This window comes from Amblyraja radiata, chromosome 1 (assembly GCF_010909765.2).
Source record: "Amblyraja radiata isolate CabotCenter1 chromosome 1, sAmbRad1.1.pri, whole genome shotgun sequence".
Classification (NCBI taxonomy): domain Eukaryota; kingdom Metazoa; phylum Chordata; class Chondrichthyes; order Rajiformes; family Rajidae; genus Amblyraja; species Amblyraja radiata.
This window is the reverse complement of record NC_045956.1, coordinates 109,614,079-109,632,697: the sequence shown is the minus strand read 5'-3', so window position 1 is coordinate 109,632,697 and position 18,619 is coordinate 109,614,079. Positions and strand designations below refer to the sequence as shown.

The 18,619-nt window shown below is 42.5% G+C and overlaps 1 protein-coding gene across 2 annotated transcripts in view; it reads right to left on the bottom strand.

Annotated features, from left to right (window-relative positions):
- Nucleotides 1-18,619, bottom strand: part of pdgfra (platelet derived growth factor receptor alpha) — a 57,121-nt gene that overhangs the window by 27,774 nt on the left and 10,728 nt on the right. For both annotated transcript variants that reach the window (XM_033028494.1, XM_033028501.1), the window contains exons 2-6: nt 9,780-9,855; nt 7,099-7,413; nt 4,404-4,670; nt 3,610-3,740; nt 1,034-1,196 (exon numbers count right to left, since the gene is read on the bottom strand). In XM_033028494.1, the coding sequence (XP_032884385.1) occupies nt 1,034-1,196; nt 3,610-3,740; nt 4,404-4,670; nt 7,099-7,413; nt 9,780-9,840 (937 nt within the window). In that variant the 5' untranslated portion in view covers nt 9,841-9,855. The remainder of the gene's footprint in view (nt 1-1,033; nt 1,197-3,609; nt 3,741-4,403; nt 4,671-7,098; nt 7,414-9,779; nt 9,856-18,619) is intronic.

Genomic DNA, 18,619 nt, shown 5'->3' with positions numbered 1-18,619 from the left:
TCTGGCAGCTTGTTCCATACACCTACCACCCTTTGTGTGAAAAAGTTACCCCTCATATTCCTATTAAATCTTTTCCCCCTTCACCTTGAACCTATGTCTTCTGGTCCTCAATTCCCCTACTCTGAGCAAGAGATTCTGTGCATCTACCCGATCTATTCCTCTCATGATTTTATACACCTCTATAAGATCACCCCACATCCTCCTGCACTCCAAGGAATAGAGATTCAGCCTACTCAACATCTCCCTATAATTCAAACCCTCAACATCCTCGTAAATCTTCTCTGAACCCTTTCAAGTTTGCCATATCTTATATCTTATAACATGGTGCCCAGAACTGAACACAATACTGTAAATGCGGTCTCACCAACGTCTTATACAACTGCAACATGATCTCCCAACTTCCATACTCAATACGATGAAGGCCAATGTGCCAAAAGCCTTTTTGACCACCTTATCTACCTGCAACTCAACCTTCAAGGAACCACGCACCTGCACTCCTAGATCCCTCTGCTCTACAACACGCCCCAGAGGCCTACCATTCAATGTGTAGGTCCTGCCCTTGTTAGACATCCCAAAATGCAACACCTCACACTTCTCTCTATTAAATTCCATCAACCATTCCTCAGCCCACCTGGCCAATCGATCCAGATCCTGCTACAATCTTTCACAACCATCTTCACTATCTGCTATTAATGAACAGAAATAACTGGGATGCAGTGATAACACCAACATAACTGCAGTGATCATTTGCCCAAAGTAGCGCAGGTCTCATTACAAGTCTAAATGGAGAATATATGATTTGAACTCAGGAGTTAGCGGCACCTAAATTCAAATTTGCATTCAGCACAACTTAAACTTGAATCCAATTTATTTTGGAATACTGAGTGAAAGATATTGTGATGGTACATTAAAGCTTCCTCTTTAGCAAGTGGCAATGTTGATGGAAGCTATGCTATGTGGCTGGAAGTCTGTTCTTCTGAGCCAATATATAACATTAAAAGTAAAATAGACAAATACTTTAATTCATGCATACCATTAACTTGGATGTGAACCTGCTTTTTACTGGAGGTGTCTTGAGTTGCATGTGACACAGAACATTCATAGATTCCAGCATCTTCCAGCGTGGCATTCTCAATTTCCAGAGTCTTCGTTATTTTTATGTATGGGTGTTTAACTTCCTTGAGATCTTCCTTCCCCTTCAGAAGTGAAGCAAGTAATCTATGTGAATATTTACAGTCTCTCTTATAGTTTTCCCTTTAGATTTAAGAAGTAGCATTGTAACAGTACTGACATTTATAACGAACAACAGAACAAATTTAAACATTCTTAGGATGCACTTTTGCAGTTACATTAATTTCACTATGAAAAGATTCACAGTTTGTAGTTGATGTTCAAGCAGAGATCTTTCCAAGTGATCTCTTATTGGATCACGTGGCTAATAGTATCTTAGGGTTAATTTCCAATCTAAAGGCTCAAAACAAGGTCTTCTGAAATTCAGGAAGAGATTGCATCCCCTATTGTGGAGTTAAAGTTTAACTTTAAAAAATATATATAGTTTGCTTTGCTACCCTTTCCTTGAGTCAATGCAGTCCTTGTGTTGAGTACCATGTTGAATGTACTCACAGATATCTGTTAAGTAGGAATTTCAAAATATTAATCCAAAACCACTGAAAAGGCCTGAGAATGTGTCTCTGTGAACATTATCTGTGAAGAATATCATTGGGCGTTGCCTAATGGTGCCCAATGACATTTTTGCTCTTGTTCTGCTTTCTATTAAAGTCAGAAGGGAAGGGACATGTCAAATTACTTCGCCCCAAGCCACAACTCAATTCTGATTGACAAATTGATTTATTTTTAATTAAAAAAAAATGTTCATAGGGATATCAAAACCAAGAGGCCATATGTTTAAAGTGAGTAGTATTGAGAGATTACATTGAGAGTGGTTGATATCTGGAATGCGGTGCCAGAAGAAGTTGTGGAGGCAGATACAATCACTATGTTTAAGAGCCATTCAGACAGGTACTTGAAGAGGTTAGATATAGAAGGATGTGGAGCTAATGTGGTTAATGTACAGTAGATGGGCAAAATGGTCGGCATGGACATTGAATCATAGTCATATAGAGTGTAAACAGGACCTTCGGCCCAACATACCCAAACCGACCAACATGCTCCATCTACACTAGATCCACCTGCCTGCGTTTGGCCCATATCCTTCTAAACCTATCTTTTGCATGTACCTGGCCAAAGGACTTTAAAACATTTTGATAGTATCTGCCTCAATTACCTCCTCTGGCAGCTCATTCCATATACCCTACAACCCATTGTGTAAAAAAGTTGCACCTCGGGTTCCTATTAAATTAATCCCTCCCTCACCTTAAACCTATGTCTTCTGATCCTTCATTCCCCTACCTCTGAGTAAAAACTGTGTATTTACCCCATCTCCTCCTCTCATGATCTTATACACCTCTATAAGATAGTGCCTCATCCTCCTGTACTCCAAGGAATAAAGTTCTAGCCTGCTCAATCACTCCCAATTGTTCAAGCCCTTGAGTCCTGGCAACATCCTTGTAAATCTTCTCTGCCCCCTTTCCAGCTTAGGAACATCTTGTGTTAGATGATCAAAACTGAACACCATACTCCAAATGTGTCCTCACCAATATCTAGTACAACTGTAACATAACATTCCAACTTCTATACTCATTACTCTGATGAATGCCAATGTGCCGAAAGCCTCGTGACCACCCTATCTACCTGTGATGCCACTTTCAAGGTATTATGTATCTGCACCCCTAGATCCCTCCGTTCACTAACACTCCCCAGAGCCCTGCCTTTCACTGTGCAGGTCCTGCCCTGGTTAGACTTTCCAAAATGCAAAACCTTTCACTTCTCTGCATTAAACTCCATCAACCATTCCCCAGCCCACTTGCCCAACTGATCAAGATCATACTGCAATTTTTGATAACCATCCTTGCTGTCTACAATGCTACTCACTTCAGTGTTATCTGCACACTTACTAATGCCATGTACGTACATGGTGGACTAAAAGCCCTAGTTTTGTGATGCATAACCTGAACTCTAATATGCAGTCAGTTAAGAGAAATGTATATGCACCTGATGAGCGGTGATTTCAGTAAATAGGACCACTTCAAAAATAAAACCCTTGTGAACACCAACCAATAAAGTTCATCTTTAGGGAGCCAGCTCTCTACATTCAGAGTAAAGACATGAGTGATATACTCTCAATCCATTCTGCAGAGCATTAATGCATCCTGAGAAATGTTTGAACAAGCCCAAGTTTTTTCACTGGCACATTGCTAAAGTAAAGTGTGCAGGCCTGTGACACAGTTGCATTCGTGTCTATGCAGAACATAATGCACAAACAAATTGCATTTCACTACATACTCCTGTCAGTCCTTGCTTAAATTCATAACATATCAAAATGCATTAAATAGATCTTATACTTAATTATATATAATCACATTTTGCCAAAATATTAATTATGCCAGTAAAAATGTTACAACTCCATTACATTCAGCAGTGTTTCCTTAAATTGATTTCAATGGTCAGTCACAGGGTAAGGAAATATAAAAGGTGATGAGCTTTGCATACATTTTCTCCTGGATAATTCCAGTTGATAGTCACCACTTCATTGTCCACTACTGAACAGGTTACACGGATGCTCTCTCCGACTTTAACTATACTTTTAATGGCTTCTATTTCAACTTTCAGATCCTTACCCACTGAAAGACAAATGCAATAAGATAATGTTAATGCCCATCTCAATGGGAGCAGATTTTAAAATACATTTTGTCATCTTTTATAAATGGAACAAAGAATTTTAAAATATAACATTTTTACATTTGTTATTTGTAATAAAGTTGTAGAATCTAAGAATTCACTGTTAATGGGGAGAAAATCCACCTTAAAATTATTAAACGTTTTTTTTAATTCAATATTGCACTGAAACAAACCCAAACATATTAAACAATGTTTGATACGTTCATATATCCCCATATAAATCAGAAACAATGACTAGTCATCTATTTGATCTCTGCTGATAAACATCATATAATTATGTTGACAACTTTATGTTACATACCATTTAATATCTTATGCTAAATCATTACAAATAGTTTTCTAATTTAGCTTGTCTTAATCTTTCAGTGGTCAAGGTACAAACCAAAATTAATATATTAATTACTACCTTCAATAGCCTTGACGTTTAGGCACAAGAGCAAGTTTATTTTCTCATTAGGTTTTCATGTAACAGTTTGTAGATATAATTATACATGAAGTGTTTTCTTTCATCCTACAATCTTGGTTTGAAACTTCAAACCCAGGAAATAAAATTAAGTAACAGTTAGCATTGATCTAGTGAATGACTGCATCAAGAGTTACATTACCTTTAAATGTATTAACAATGTACTCCTCGGATCTGTGCTCCACACCATTGACTGTTGTGATGCAGACATACATCCCCTCTCTGAAGGGGCCTTTGAATCCCTCTTTATTGTCATAGGTAGCGGAGATTATGTTCTTGGTATCAATATTAGTCAAGGTGACATGCACGTCTGGATCAGAAACTCGACACGGAATCACAGCCTCTTCACCCTCTGCTACTATTACTACATTCTCAAAATGCAATTGTGGGATCAAAGGATAGTCGGGATCTGTGAAAAGGCCAAAGTATTAAACAATAATCCCTCTCAAAAATGGGCAATTGCCACAATACATGGTGAAATTAATTAAGACAGCATTGGTTCTTGCTTTACGTTTGATGTACATGCTAACCCCCCCCTTCCATTAGAACAACATTATGGGTGTTTATTTTTTTCAATTAAAGCTCTTATGTGATGCCTTGTTTCCAGTTAATGGTTTTGCTAAAGTAATGGGCCTGTCCCACTTAGGCGACTTTTTAGGCGACTGTAAGAGACTATGCAGTCGGCACATGTTCGCGGGTAGTTGCCGGGGAGTGGCCTTCATGGTCATGAGGAGTTCCCATATTCTGGGAACTAGTCGCAGCCTCATTATGGTCGCCGAGAATTTTTCAACATGTTGAAAAATTAGCAACGACTAGAATGAAGCCGCCATGAGGAGTAGCGAGAATTCTTGAGCTGTAGGTGGGTCGCCGGGAGGTCCTAGTGGGTTGCCAGGAGGTCGAAGGTTCTCAGAGGTTCTCGTAGGTTGCAGCCGGTGCTGACCGGTGAATTTCATTGGCTCATTGGGGAAAAAAAGGTAAGCAGTAGTTTTCAGAACCAAGGATACATTAAATGTCTGCCGAGCTTTCACAGCCATGTTTCTCTGGCTTCTTAAAAGTCCTCCCCCCCCCCCCCTTCTCCCCCCTCCCCCCCCCCCTCTCTTTTAAAGGACTTACCGCACACAATGCTTTAGCCGTCTTAATTACAGCGCCAACCTTCCTGTTCATCGTGGTGTGTGTCTGTATCACCTTGGCTTTGCACCATGTGAATTTTTTAGAGAGGGCAAGCGGGGGGAGTGCTGTCTAAATAATACACATGGGCTGGTGACGGAAGCGATGAGTTTGCATGTGTTCCACTCTGACAGTCGCTGTTCCAGTTGCCAGTTTTTCAGGCGACTGCCAGCAACTTGACAGTCACCGGCAGTCCGCTGAAAAATCGCCTAAGTGGGACAGGCCCATTAGTTAAATTTTATCCAACTCCAACATGAAGTTTTGATTATAAAATGCACACCAGCTTTGCACTAGAACATGAATACACCCCAGAGGCTTTAGTCAGAACTATAATTTCAGAAAGTTAACTGCAACTGCATAGCAACTACAAAATCATAAGACCAAACTTATTTTTCTTGGTTTGAATAACTTTCAGCTGCTGTCAGCCAATTTGCAAGAGGGAGGTGCAGTTTACAGCAAAGGAAAAAATGATTTCACTCAATTTGTCATTCATAATTTAACTCCTTTACCAATGCATGAGAGATCATGGAAAGCTTCCAATCTAAAGTGTCATCAGCTTCCTGGTGAAAGGGTCACAGCTAGCACTCAACCTACCTGTGCAGTATGCAACAATTAGAACTCGTTTTCACATTTCTACATAAAATAAAACTTTTAAATAAATGACAACACGTTAAACTCTTCCATCCCTTCAAAGCCATTGCCAATTTTTGAACTGTAGCTTGCATATTTCAATTTGTAACCCTACAATGTATAAACTCTCAACTGGAAAGTAAAGATTTTGAAAAGTATAAACATTAAAAAAACTAGCCTGGATAGGAACTGTCACAATTACATCTTGGGGGGGCAACTTTTCCACACAGAAGGTAGTGGGTACATCAAACAAGTTGCCAGAGGTTGGTAGAGGTGGATAGAATTACAATGTTGAAAGGACATTTGGAAAGATACATGGATAGAAAAGGTTTAGAGGACCAAATGTAGGCAACTATAACTAGCTCAGATAAGCAACTTAGTCAACATTGATAAATGAGGCTGAAGTGCCTGTTTCCATGCCGAATAATTCTCTGGCTGTAACATGAGTTTGCTAATGCAACAAGCCCACTTAATAGAGGGAACATGTTCATGTTTGCTTTTCTCATGTGGTAGAAGCAGATACTCTGGTAACTCCACCAATTGCCATGACCATTCATAACAACCCATCACAACACCCTCAACCCCTAACATATTTTGGACATATTTGTAAAGATACAATCATGAAATTTGCGTTGGATCCTCAGCTTCCCGATTGATATATAAATGTAAAGTGCAGAACTCAGCCACACAGCACTGGGAAGCAACAAGTTCAAGCTTCAGTCTCTGCTGGAGACGGCTGAACTCAGCCAAACTGCTGCAATTAGTGGTTGTGCCCGGTCTGATGAGGTAAAGCAGAATGCCAAACCAACAGGTCCCACTGGAGAGTACATGCTTATGAAATCATGAGGTGTGGTCATGTTGGAGCCCAGCCATCCACAGGACATGACAAGCTGCTACACTCTCTGTTTGCCCTACACTCTGAGGCTGACTATGAGGCTGAGATATTAAAAGGTGATACTCCTGTAAGCAAAATAAAAAGTGCAGTAGTGGCAAGATAAAATTGAAGCCATTGGCAATTAAAATCCAACTAATCTACGCACCTGGAACGAACACATAAATACCCCGGCCTTCAATCTCATCATTGTCGTCGTACTGAAGTGCTGGGTAGTAGCAGATATACTTCCCAGTGAGGATCCCTGATGCTTTGGTAACCTCGAGTGTTTGTATAAAGTTCCCGCTATTGTTGTTTTCATTTGTTTTGTTGATGTTCTCCTTAATATCATAAAACGGCAACTCCCAGTCCACCTCATTCTCCCCTGAGCACGTCAGGGTGAAAGTTGAATGGAGGGCGACCCTTATTTCGACTTCGTTGGGGTAAACATCTGGTAACATCTGGCACAGAGCCAGGTGGGGCCCTAAATACAGCAAAAGAGTAATTCTCATTATTCACAAAACAAAAAGTATCCTTTCCTTGCTCAATTATCCTCTGTCGTGGTCAATTTCTTCAAATGTCACTACAAGCAGAACAAGCATCTCAATGTATCTCAGAACATGTGACAATATTAAACTAAACTAAATGCAAAGTGAACACTGGAATCTTTCAAACAAGATATAATTATGGATGGTGCTCAGAAATACATCTTTCATTATATCCTTTGGTACGGGTGATTAGTCATAAAATGCTGGAGTAACTCAGCGGGTCAGGATGCATCTTTAATCTAGCAGTTGGTGTCTATCTTTGGTATAACGCACCGAGTGACTCCAGTTTTTTGTGCCTATCTTTAGTATAACCCACTGTGTTACTCCAGCATTTTGTGTCTATCTGTGGTATAAACCAGCATCTGCAGTTCCTTTTTATTACAAAGTGATTATCTACGTTTTTCGCAGATGCTGCCTGACCCGCTGAGTTACTCCAACATTTTGTGCCCATCCACTGTGTAACTCCAGTACTTTGTGTTTTATTTTCGAAAAGTGATGATCTGTATATTAAGTAGCCTTTGCATCCTCTTTGAGGAATGCAAAAATATTGATGTCTTCATTTGATTGCATTTCCTGTTCTGTTACTAGCTATCACCACCAGTATTGCCCTGGTTCCAGAGCATTGTCACTCAGTTTGTGTATCCCCCTGCAGAATGGTTCACGGCAGTCTTTGACCAATTTAATGCCCATATCAACGTGTGTCTACGTTGTTCCTACTTTGGTAGTTTGAGTGAACTGGAAGATTACCAAGACGCCCAATGAATAACTTATCATGCCACCATCTGTGACTATGCCAATAACATTGTGGCACCACATCACAAAGAATAATCTCATTTTCATCTTTGTTTAGAATTTCAGAATAGTTCTTTTTATCATCAACATAAAGTGAATAATAAAATAGAAATATTGAATCAAAGCAGGCTTTGAAGACTAATATTCAAATTGGTGTGTACTTTGTGCAAAAGGTCAATACTTCTCTGTTTTTTATCCAAGTACATAAGGAAATAGGGGAAGGATGCGTGTTTTTTTTTAATATGCATTCCAGGTCAATGTATACCCATGCACTATGTATGGATTGGGAAGATTAGATATTCTGATAACAGGCATATACCGAGTAAGAGCTAACATCTACAGTTATTGGAAGCATTCAATTGTTCTCTGGGTAAAGATCCTTCCAATGCTCCCAGTCCTCCTTACAATCTCTTCCTGGATACCAACAGTTACCTGTGAGTTGATATCTATACTGAGGGTATTTGTCTCAGTGGATGACAAAGTTAGGTACAGTCATTTGTTGATTCAACAATTAAATAATAGAATGGATTTTTCATCTAAATGCATCCATACGGTACACCTAGCAGAAAAATCTAGGCAACGTGGCTTGGCAACCAATTGAGGTAATTCTTGGGGAAAGGAAAGCAGCAAGGACAGGGTCATTTTGGCACTACCCCCCCCCCCCCCCCCCCCGTCACCCTTACCACCACCCACAATCCTCGCCACCCAATTGTTAGCAGATGGGAAAGCTTCCCTGAGGACATCGATCAGTGACTTGTACAAGATAGGATGCCATGGCGATTCATGAAAATCTGATCTCTCTTTACCGCATACCCACATGCCAGAAAAGGACTAGGTGGACAGTCAGAACCATTTTCACAGAGTGGAAATGGCAAAGACCTGAGGGCTTAGAATTAAGATGAGAGGGACAAAGTTTAAAGGAGACATGAAACAAGAATCTTTACACAAACAAGCTGCCTGGGGTGGTGGTAGACACAGATATTGTAGTGGTTTGAGAGGCTTTTAGATAGGAACGTGGATATGCAGAGAATGGAGGGATGTGGACCATGTACAGGTTGACGAGATCAGTTTATCTTGGCAACATGTTCGGCACAGACATCGAGGGCCAAAGGGCTGTGCTGTACTGTTAGATGTTCTGTGTTCTATATGCCTTAAACTGCAGCAAGATAGTTCACAAGTGCACCATTGTTGAAGATATTTAATCTGACCTAAGCAACAAATAACAAATCCCTTTCATATTAAGACTTGAATTGCCAAAGTCATATTTTCAGTTGTCTTGTAAAGATGCATTTATTAAAGAGCCTGCTGTCTTACATTGCCACAGATGGCTGTGGAGGCCAAGTCAATGGATATATTTAAGGCGGAGATTGGCAGATTCTTGATTAGTAAGGGTGTCTGGGGTTATGGGGCAACGACAGGAGAATGGGGTGGAGAGGGAAAGATAGATCAGCCATGATTGAATGGATTAATGACCTAATTCTGCTCCTGGAATTTATGAACATGAGTTTACCTTTGAGGACTCCCAGGAAGAAGCAATCCACAATCAGCAATGTCTTCCAGAATGTGGCCATGTTTGTGGAAAATTACTAGAAAGAGAAAGTATGTACATTATTCCAGGAACACTGGCAGTTTTGTACAACTTTAGTATTATGTACAAGGTGTGTTTCATCCCTTCAACATTCATCCGTTTAGGAAGCTATGTTTGGCAACATGTATTTCCTGTACCATGCCACAGCTATCTGAGTCACTGCCATTCACTGGACATTGTTACACAGTCATATAAAGGAATTACATATACAGACTGTAGATTGGTTATTGCATGTGAACCAATCAGCATCATTAACTCCACCTTACTGTACACTTTATATTAACACCCATTTCCTACATTACGTAGTCTTGTAAGGGTAGTGATGAACTAACAACCTACTGTACCTCTATACTATATGCTATGATTAAAGATGATTTAAACGCCAGACCTGTGTCTGATAGGTCATTTACATGGTGTCAGAAAGCGTGAAGTGGCCCACTGCGTCCGTTATCGGGTTTTATTTGCTTTTTATCAGTTTTATCTGTATTATCTTGGCTCACTCGTGCCGCAAGCCAGCACACCTCATCTTTGACTCGGACATCGAAGAATGATGGAGGCTCTTCGAGATCGACTACGAACACTATATCAACATCGTCCATCGAAATGACCCAGATGAGGTCAAAGCTTCGCTTCAACTAAACCTGGCGGTACCAGAGGCTATGATGTGAGCGCAAACCTTCGACTTCTCGCAAGCCGTTCTTGACGATAATGGCCAGGTAGTTGTTCCAGCTGAGACTGTGCATAACCTCAATGTCCTGCTACGTAAATTCCGCGAAATGTGTGACCTACCCTCTAACCACATCTAGGAAAGAGCCAAGTTCTTCGCGCGGCAACAGCTTCCTGATGAACCTGTTGAACGATTAATTTGTGATTTTTGTCAGTTTGATACTTGTCAGTGGCATGTCTGACCAAAAGCTCAAGACAGAACTATTACCGAATGCTGACCTAACTCTTGAACAAGCTGTGCATGCCTGCCGCATGTCTGAGATTGTGGCCCCACTGAGCGACCAGTGACACTCAGAAAAAGAGTATAAACCTGACAGGCTTCATTAAACGAACCACATCAACAGCCAACAGAAGATTTATGAATGAACCGCCGCAAAGATGTCCGAACTGTAACTATCTCCACAACAAGGGACGGATATTCTGTGCAGCGAACGGCAAGCATGCAACTACTGCAAGAAGATAAACCATTTCACCATTTGCTGCAGGTCCCGTGGGAACCGCAATTCTAGCTCGGCGTCTAATCTGCACCTGCTGCAACAAGACCAAACATTTTCAGACTCCCAAGACCAGCTCGAAGCTGCCCATGAGGACGATCCAATTAGCTCATATGAAGAGTCTACTGTTCACACCCTCCTCCACACAGCTGGTAAGCTTTTGGATCCCTCTGTGTCCATGCTAATTAAGAACAAGCCTGTGAAGGCCAATTGGATACAATTCTACTTTGAGACGACTCTACCCTGCATGCTTATGGGGGGAGGTGCTGCATCCTCTTGGAAGAACTAGCTTTAAATGTGTATTGGAAAATACCACAAAAAATCTGACTTTCTACATCCTAAAATCGGACTCTGTGACTCTACTGGGCATCCATGCATGCCAGGACCTTGGGCTAGTCTTTTTCGATCGCTCCGTTCACAAGTTGCTTATATCTGAGGACCCAATTCGAACCTACCCTGATCTGTTCGATGACAAGCTGGGCAAGCTTCCTGTGACTTATAAAATCGCAGTTGACCACCTTTGGCCCAGCTATCCGTGCTCCCCACCGCCTGCCACATGCCATGCGTGACAGAATCCAGACTGAACTTAGAAATATGGTTTCCATGGTTGTACTGGCTGAAATCAGTGAACCTACAGACTGGGTCTCCACCATGGTTGTCACGAGAAAGAAAGACAAAGACGAGCTCCGTATGTGCATCAACCCAAGAGACCTAAACACTGCCATCAAGCGCCCACATTATCCGATGAGAATTGTCGAAGATGTCGCGTCCCAAATTGGTCGCGCAACTGTGTTCTCCGTTCTAGACGCCAAAAGCTCATTCTGGCAGATACCTCTAGATGACGAGTCCTCGAACCTCACTACATTCGCTACACCATTTGGCAGATTCAAATTTCTCAGAATGCCATTTGGTATCAATTTGGCTAGCGAAGTCTTTCAGAGAACCATGGGTCAGCTGTTCACAGACTTCCCATGTGCCATCATTATAGATGACATCCTGCTGTATGGTATAGACATAGTGGAGCATGACTACAATCTCAAGCAGATTCTGGACAGGGCACATGAGATTAACCTAAAGTTCAACCACAAGAAATGCAAGTTCCGCGTTCCAGTGGTCACCTATGTCGGACACATATTCACTCGCGATGGTCTGAATCCAGACCCGAAGAAAACTGCAGCCATCCGCGAAATGCCTGCCCCTGTCGACGTACACAGCCTACAATGCTTTCTGGGTGTGGTGAACTACCTGGGAAAGTTTATACCCAATCTCAGTGAACTCAGTTCACCACTGAGACAGCTCACCCGCAAAGACACTGAATGGACCTAGTACCAGCAACACCAATTTGACTTTTTTTAAATAGAGCTGGCTAGCACTCCTACCTTGACATACTTCGACCTGAAGCGACCTGTCACAATAACCTGTGATGCCTCACAATACGGGTTGGGCGCAGCCTGCCTTCAAACATCTGCCAACGGCATAGTATTGCCGGTATCGTACACCTCTCGCACCATGACGGACACCGAACAGCGCTATGCCCAAATTGAGAAGGAGCTGCTAGCTGTGGTCTTCTCATGCTCTAAATTAAAAAATGTCATCTTTGGGAACACTTTCGCAGTTGAAACCGACCATCAACCACTAGTAACCATCCTGAACCAACTCATTCACGCAGCACCTGCACGTTTGCAGCACATGATGATGCAGCTCCAGCGGTTCGACTTCAGAATCGTTTACAAAAAAGGAAAGGACATGCTCATCGCCGACACTCTCTCTCGTGCACCATGTGCATCTAGTGAATGGCATCCCTATGAATGTGAGAATGCAACAAGCTCACAGTTCTCAAGGTTGACTTCATTCCCACGGAACGCCTGCATCGCCTGGCTGAACACACAGGCGCTCTCATCCATTATCGAAAGAGGCTGGCCAGGAAAACAATCCAGCACACCATTGGAGGTACAGCCATTCTTCCTAGTCCATGATGAGTTGGTAATACAAGACGGTGTCATTGTCAAGGGTCACAAAGTCGTGATCCCATCATCTTTACAAGACAAATACTGCAAAGTGGTACACAACGGCCACCCAGGCACCGAGGCCACGCACAGAGCATGTTCTATTGGCCTGGGATGTCCAAGTGCATACGGGACAGAACAGCATCCTGCCCCATCTGCAACAGTTTGGCACCCCACCAACAAAACAGCCTCCACTGCAACAATCCCCCCCAGCACTGTCTTGGACATCTCTGGCAGTGGACATTTTTGAATGGCACGGTAAACACTACCTAGTCCTAGTCGACTCCTAATCCAACTGGTTCGAACTCGACTTGTGCCCACCATCACATCCGAGATGGTTATACAAAAGCTTCAGAGACATTTTTCTCTATTCGGCACACCAGTTCGTCTGCAAACTGACAACGGAAGACAATTCACTAGCCACGTATTTAAACACTTTGCCAAATGTTGGAACTTCCACCATGTCACAAGCAGCCCTGAATATCCCCAATCCAACGGCCTAGCTGAACGTGTCATCAGGAGCACAAAACAACTAATGGAACGCTCTCATCTTGCCAAGTCTGGTGTCTACCTCGACCTCTTAAACTTTAGAAACATTTCCAGGGACGGGGTCCTGGGTTCACCAGCTCAACGCCTGATGTCTCGTACAACACGACCTCTACTACCCGTTGCCCAGCGACAGCTGAAGCCACAGGTGTTTAAACCAGCTGCGGTCCAGAAGCGTATACAGGAGAAACACACCATTGAGAAGCGCTCCTATGACAAGTCCAGCAAACCACTGAAGCCGCTACTGCAGGGTCACGTTGTCCGTATGCAGACTGCTGTGGGACATACCCTTCTGGGTTTCGGTGTCGGCCCGTCTAAGGAACCCCGCTCCTACCTTGTCAACGCTGATGGTGTTCTGTACAGTCAAAGCCGTCAGCATTTGCTGCTAGTGAACGAACCTCGACCACCTCCAGCCGATCCATATGCTCCACCTCTGCCGTTTAAACCCTCTGCTGCTCCTGTTACCACTATTCCCAGCGTGCACTCTCCGCCTCGGTTGGTTACCCCATCTAACCACGTTAACATTCCCGTATGCTCACCCCGCCGGTCCCCCCACCGGTCCCCAGCTGCATTCCCCTTCTCCGGGTCACTGCTTCCCTCCCCCACTAACTTTTCTATTACAGAGGGAGAGGGGTTTGTCCGCACGCGTTTGGGTCGAATTAGTAGACCACCTGACAGATACGGCGAGTACGTTTAATTGCGTGTGTTTAACATTTGTCTGACTGTTTAATATTTGCCTAACAACCTTTTCTCTTTACGGGGAAGGATGTAGATTGGTTATCGCATGTGAACCAATCAGCATCATTAACTCCACCTTACTGTACACTTTATATTAACACCCATTTCCTACATTACGTAGTCGTGTAAGCTGTAGTGATGAACTAACAACCTACTGTACCGCTATACTATATGCTATGATTAAGGATGATTTAAACTCCAGACCTGTGTCTGTTAGGTCATTTACACAGACATTTTGTCTTCTTTCTCTCTCTATCAATTCATTCTGTTCCCTCTCTTTTTGCCCTTTCCTAGTTTACTTTTACCCCTATTCACCCTCCTCCATTGCTTCCTTGCTTTCTTTCTCTACCCTTAAATTACGTTGATTTTGGGGAACCCAAGTATCATGCTGCTGTTGTTCTGTCATTATCCGATCACACTTTGGGACAAACAGCAGTGGAAAAATAATGCAATCAAAAGAGATGCTCATCCCACTAAATGCATCACCTCAGCCATTTCTGCAGTGACTCACAGCGATTGCAACAATTAGCCACTAAAAAGATACACAAGTCTTCAACTTTCTAAATTTAAAGAGCACCATCGAGGGTTGAGAGAATTGGTTGTCAGCTTGGCCATTTGAAGACCGTTTGCATTGACACTTTTACCTTTTAAAATTACTGCATTGTCTTTCCATCATTGTGCATTGATTTGGACTTCTGCCTCGCCCAATGATCTGATCAGTGTGTAGGAAAGAACTGCAGATGCTGGTTTAAATTGAAGGTAGACACAAAATGTAACTCAGCAGGACAGGCAGCATCTCTGGAGAGAAGGAATAGGTGACGTTTCGGGACGAGACCCTAGTACGAGGCATCAGCCTGATTTGATACTTTCAGCATGGCAGCCAAGAAACTCAGAGGGAGATCTGCCCATTCCGAACAATCTTTCTCTTGGGAGCCACGCTGTTGGCATTGCGAATATTGAGCTGGCCAAGACTGTATATACCTTACTGCGGCCATAGTTTTGAAATTTAAATAAACTCAGATTTGTCCATTGATCAGTCTCACAAGGTGCCTCGTTCTTTCACTCTCTCACACACACACGCTGCCCGCTGTGCCAAGAACACCCACATTCCTACTGGACGCCAGTGTGGTATTTCAGACTTCCACTGTTATTTTACAGAATTCCATGCAGATCATTCACCTGGCCTGATGACATTTTATTATATATATTTCCTGTATTTTCCCCCTCCAGCTCTCTATTTCTTAACATGAACATTTCCAAACCAGATTGGGATCACCTACAGCCCTGCCAACAGGAAATGCAGAGATGAAAATTGATTGCAGAGTGCGGAACATCAAACAGACAACAGTAAATGTTGGTTTTGCAGTATGTCCTTCTTTTATAGAGACTTATAGCTTTTCTTGACTTCTTCCTGCAACCACAAGACTCCAACCATTTGCAGACTGTGATGTCAATGCTGGCCTGGATTAGTTGGTTGGAGTCGGCTGCAGGAGTAAGTAGGAACATGGTCAGTTTTTTTCCATGAGTGTTTGCCGGCTCAGTTGGGATTTAATAAGTGCAACATTGCATTGCATTTGATGATCAGCTTAGGCAAATAGCTGACACTCCCTGATGAAAAGTGTGTGTTGGAAATGCTCTGTGTGGACACTCTCTGTTGGAACCATTCTGTGTTGACAGTGTAAAACAAAACCATTAGCGAAATCCAAAGCTAATGCAAATGTAGGTTAATTTAGATTAGAGAAACAGAGCAGTCACAGGCACTTTGGCCCATCGAGTCTGCACCAACCAGCAATCCTCATATACTAGCCCTATCCTACACACCAGGGACAATTTACAATCTTTTATTGAAGCCAATTAACCTACAAAACCTGTACTTCTTTGGAGTGTGAGAGGAAACCTGAGCACCTGGGGAATACCCACGCGGTCCCGGGGAGAACGTACAAACTCCGTACAGACAGCACCCGTAGTCAGGATCGAAACGGGGTCTCTGGTGCTGTAAGGCAACAACTCTACCACTGTGCCACCCATTATTGATCAACAAGTGGCCCATTTGTGCTAGACTATGATATTAATTATCATTTCAGCATTTCCAGTCAAAATATTAGCTGATCTTACTCCACTAATATCTCGTTGGGGTTCAGGAGCAGGGAGACTGAGGGTTACAGTATCACAAATCTATGAAAGTGGAGCAGCTGGGTATCACGTCCCAAATTGTTATCCCACAAATTAGCATAAAGTTTCAAATGTTTATAAAATTATGATATTGTTCTGAACCAATCACAATCAGCTCATGCATTTTTTGTTTACCAAGAATGAAGCTTCCAAACGCTGGGCAAACTTGGGAGAGTTTCACTTTGAATTCAGTCAATGGAGTAACAACAAATCTACAATTCCTAATGATGGGACTAACTACCAGTACTAACAGCAGTGATAAAGTCACCAGCCTTGATGTGCAAAATAATATATATATGGATCCAGGAACTGCAAAGTTGAGAAACAATGATAAAGAAACTCAGTGGCCATATCAATTGAGATTTTCTGGGGCTACACAAAAGCCATATGAAACATTGCAGCACTGAAGTATCAAGCTAAGATGAACAAAACAAATTAGACTCCATTCATCTTGAACACTGGCCACCACTAATTAGGAAATATCATCAGGGTTCATCATAGAACACTGACACATCAGTGCCTGGAATTCTCCAAGCTGGAGGCTCAGTGAGGGCTGATCTGATAGACATGTATAAGATCATGAGAAGAAAGATAGTGTGAATGCACAGTTTTTAACCTAGGGTAGGGGAATCAAAACCAAGAGGACATATGTTTCAGGTGAGATCTTAAAATGTAATACATATTTTAGGGGAAACTTTTTTACTCAAAGATTGTGGCTTTATGGAACGAGCTGCCAGAGGAGGTAGTTGAGTACGATAACAACATTTAAAAGACACTTGGACAGGTACATGGATAGAAAAGATTCCGAGAGATATGGGCCAAGCATGGGCCTAGCTTGGATAAGACATTTTGGTCAGCATGGATGAGTTGGCCGAAGGGCCTGTTTCCATGCCGTATAGCTCTATGCAGCAAAGCTGCCCAGAGATACACAGGTATTTGGGATGATGGAAGAGCTTTTTTCCTCAAACGTTTCACACAATTAGCAAAAATCCCGAGTAAACAACAGGAAAGCCACGTCCTTCTGGCATCAAGCCTCGGCAAATCCAACAAATTACTCTGAATAAATTTGCTGTGGGTCAATCCCCTCTCTAACAACACCTTTCAATTCAATCACAGTAGAAAACGCTCTCCTCCCTTACATCCCAAACCTTTGCAATGTCCGGCAACCCAAGCAGTCCTTCCAAATGAGATGGCTGTTCATTTACATTTCTTCCGACACAGTGCACTGCAGTCAATGCTCAATGTGCAGTCCCCTTGACACCATGGACACCCAACACCCAACGTCAGCTTTGCAGAGCAGAGGGAGAGAGATGGCAGATGCTGGTGTTGGAACTGCAGATGCTGGAAAATCGAAGGTACACAAAAATGCTGGAGAAACTCAGTGGGTGCAGCAGCATCTATGGAGCGAGGGAAATAGGCAACGTTTTGGGCTGAAACCCTTCTTCAGATGCTGGACCAAAAACAAAAACAGCTGCTGGAAGAACTCAGTAGATCAAGCAGCATCTGTGGAGGCAACTGGATGGTCGGCGTTCGGGTCATGACCCTGCATGAGGACTGCCCACCTCCATTCAGTCTCCAAACATTGCCCTGCACCTTCAGTTATCTGTCACTATAATTCTATAACCCAAACCTATTCTAACCTCTCTACCTTTGGCCTTCAAATCAGTTCAGCATCAGCATGATGAACAGTAATCTACTCACCCCCGTGGCAAATGGCAGCCTTCCAGATTCAATAATGAAGTCAACAATTTCATTGAAGTCTCCAATCCAGCTTCCTATCTCACATTTTCTACATTTGGATTTTTTTGCTTTCCTCTTCGCTGGCAAATACAGATTTCATTGTTACCCCAGACAGCAACTTCATTAGTTATGAGCCTTTAACATCCACTTCCACCACTACTACTGCTACATCCAACCTCAGCTGGTCTCTATCTGACACAGTGCTTTCCTTTGGTCCTCTCCTTTACATATCCAACTTTTCTACAATCTGAAACACCCACTCTTGTTTTTCTCTTCACAGATGCTGGCTGACCCGCTGAAGAGTTCCAAGTTTTCCTTTTTATTTTTAAATTCAGGTTCC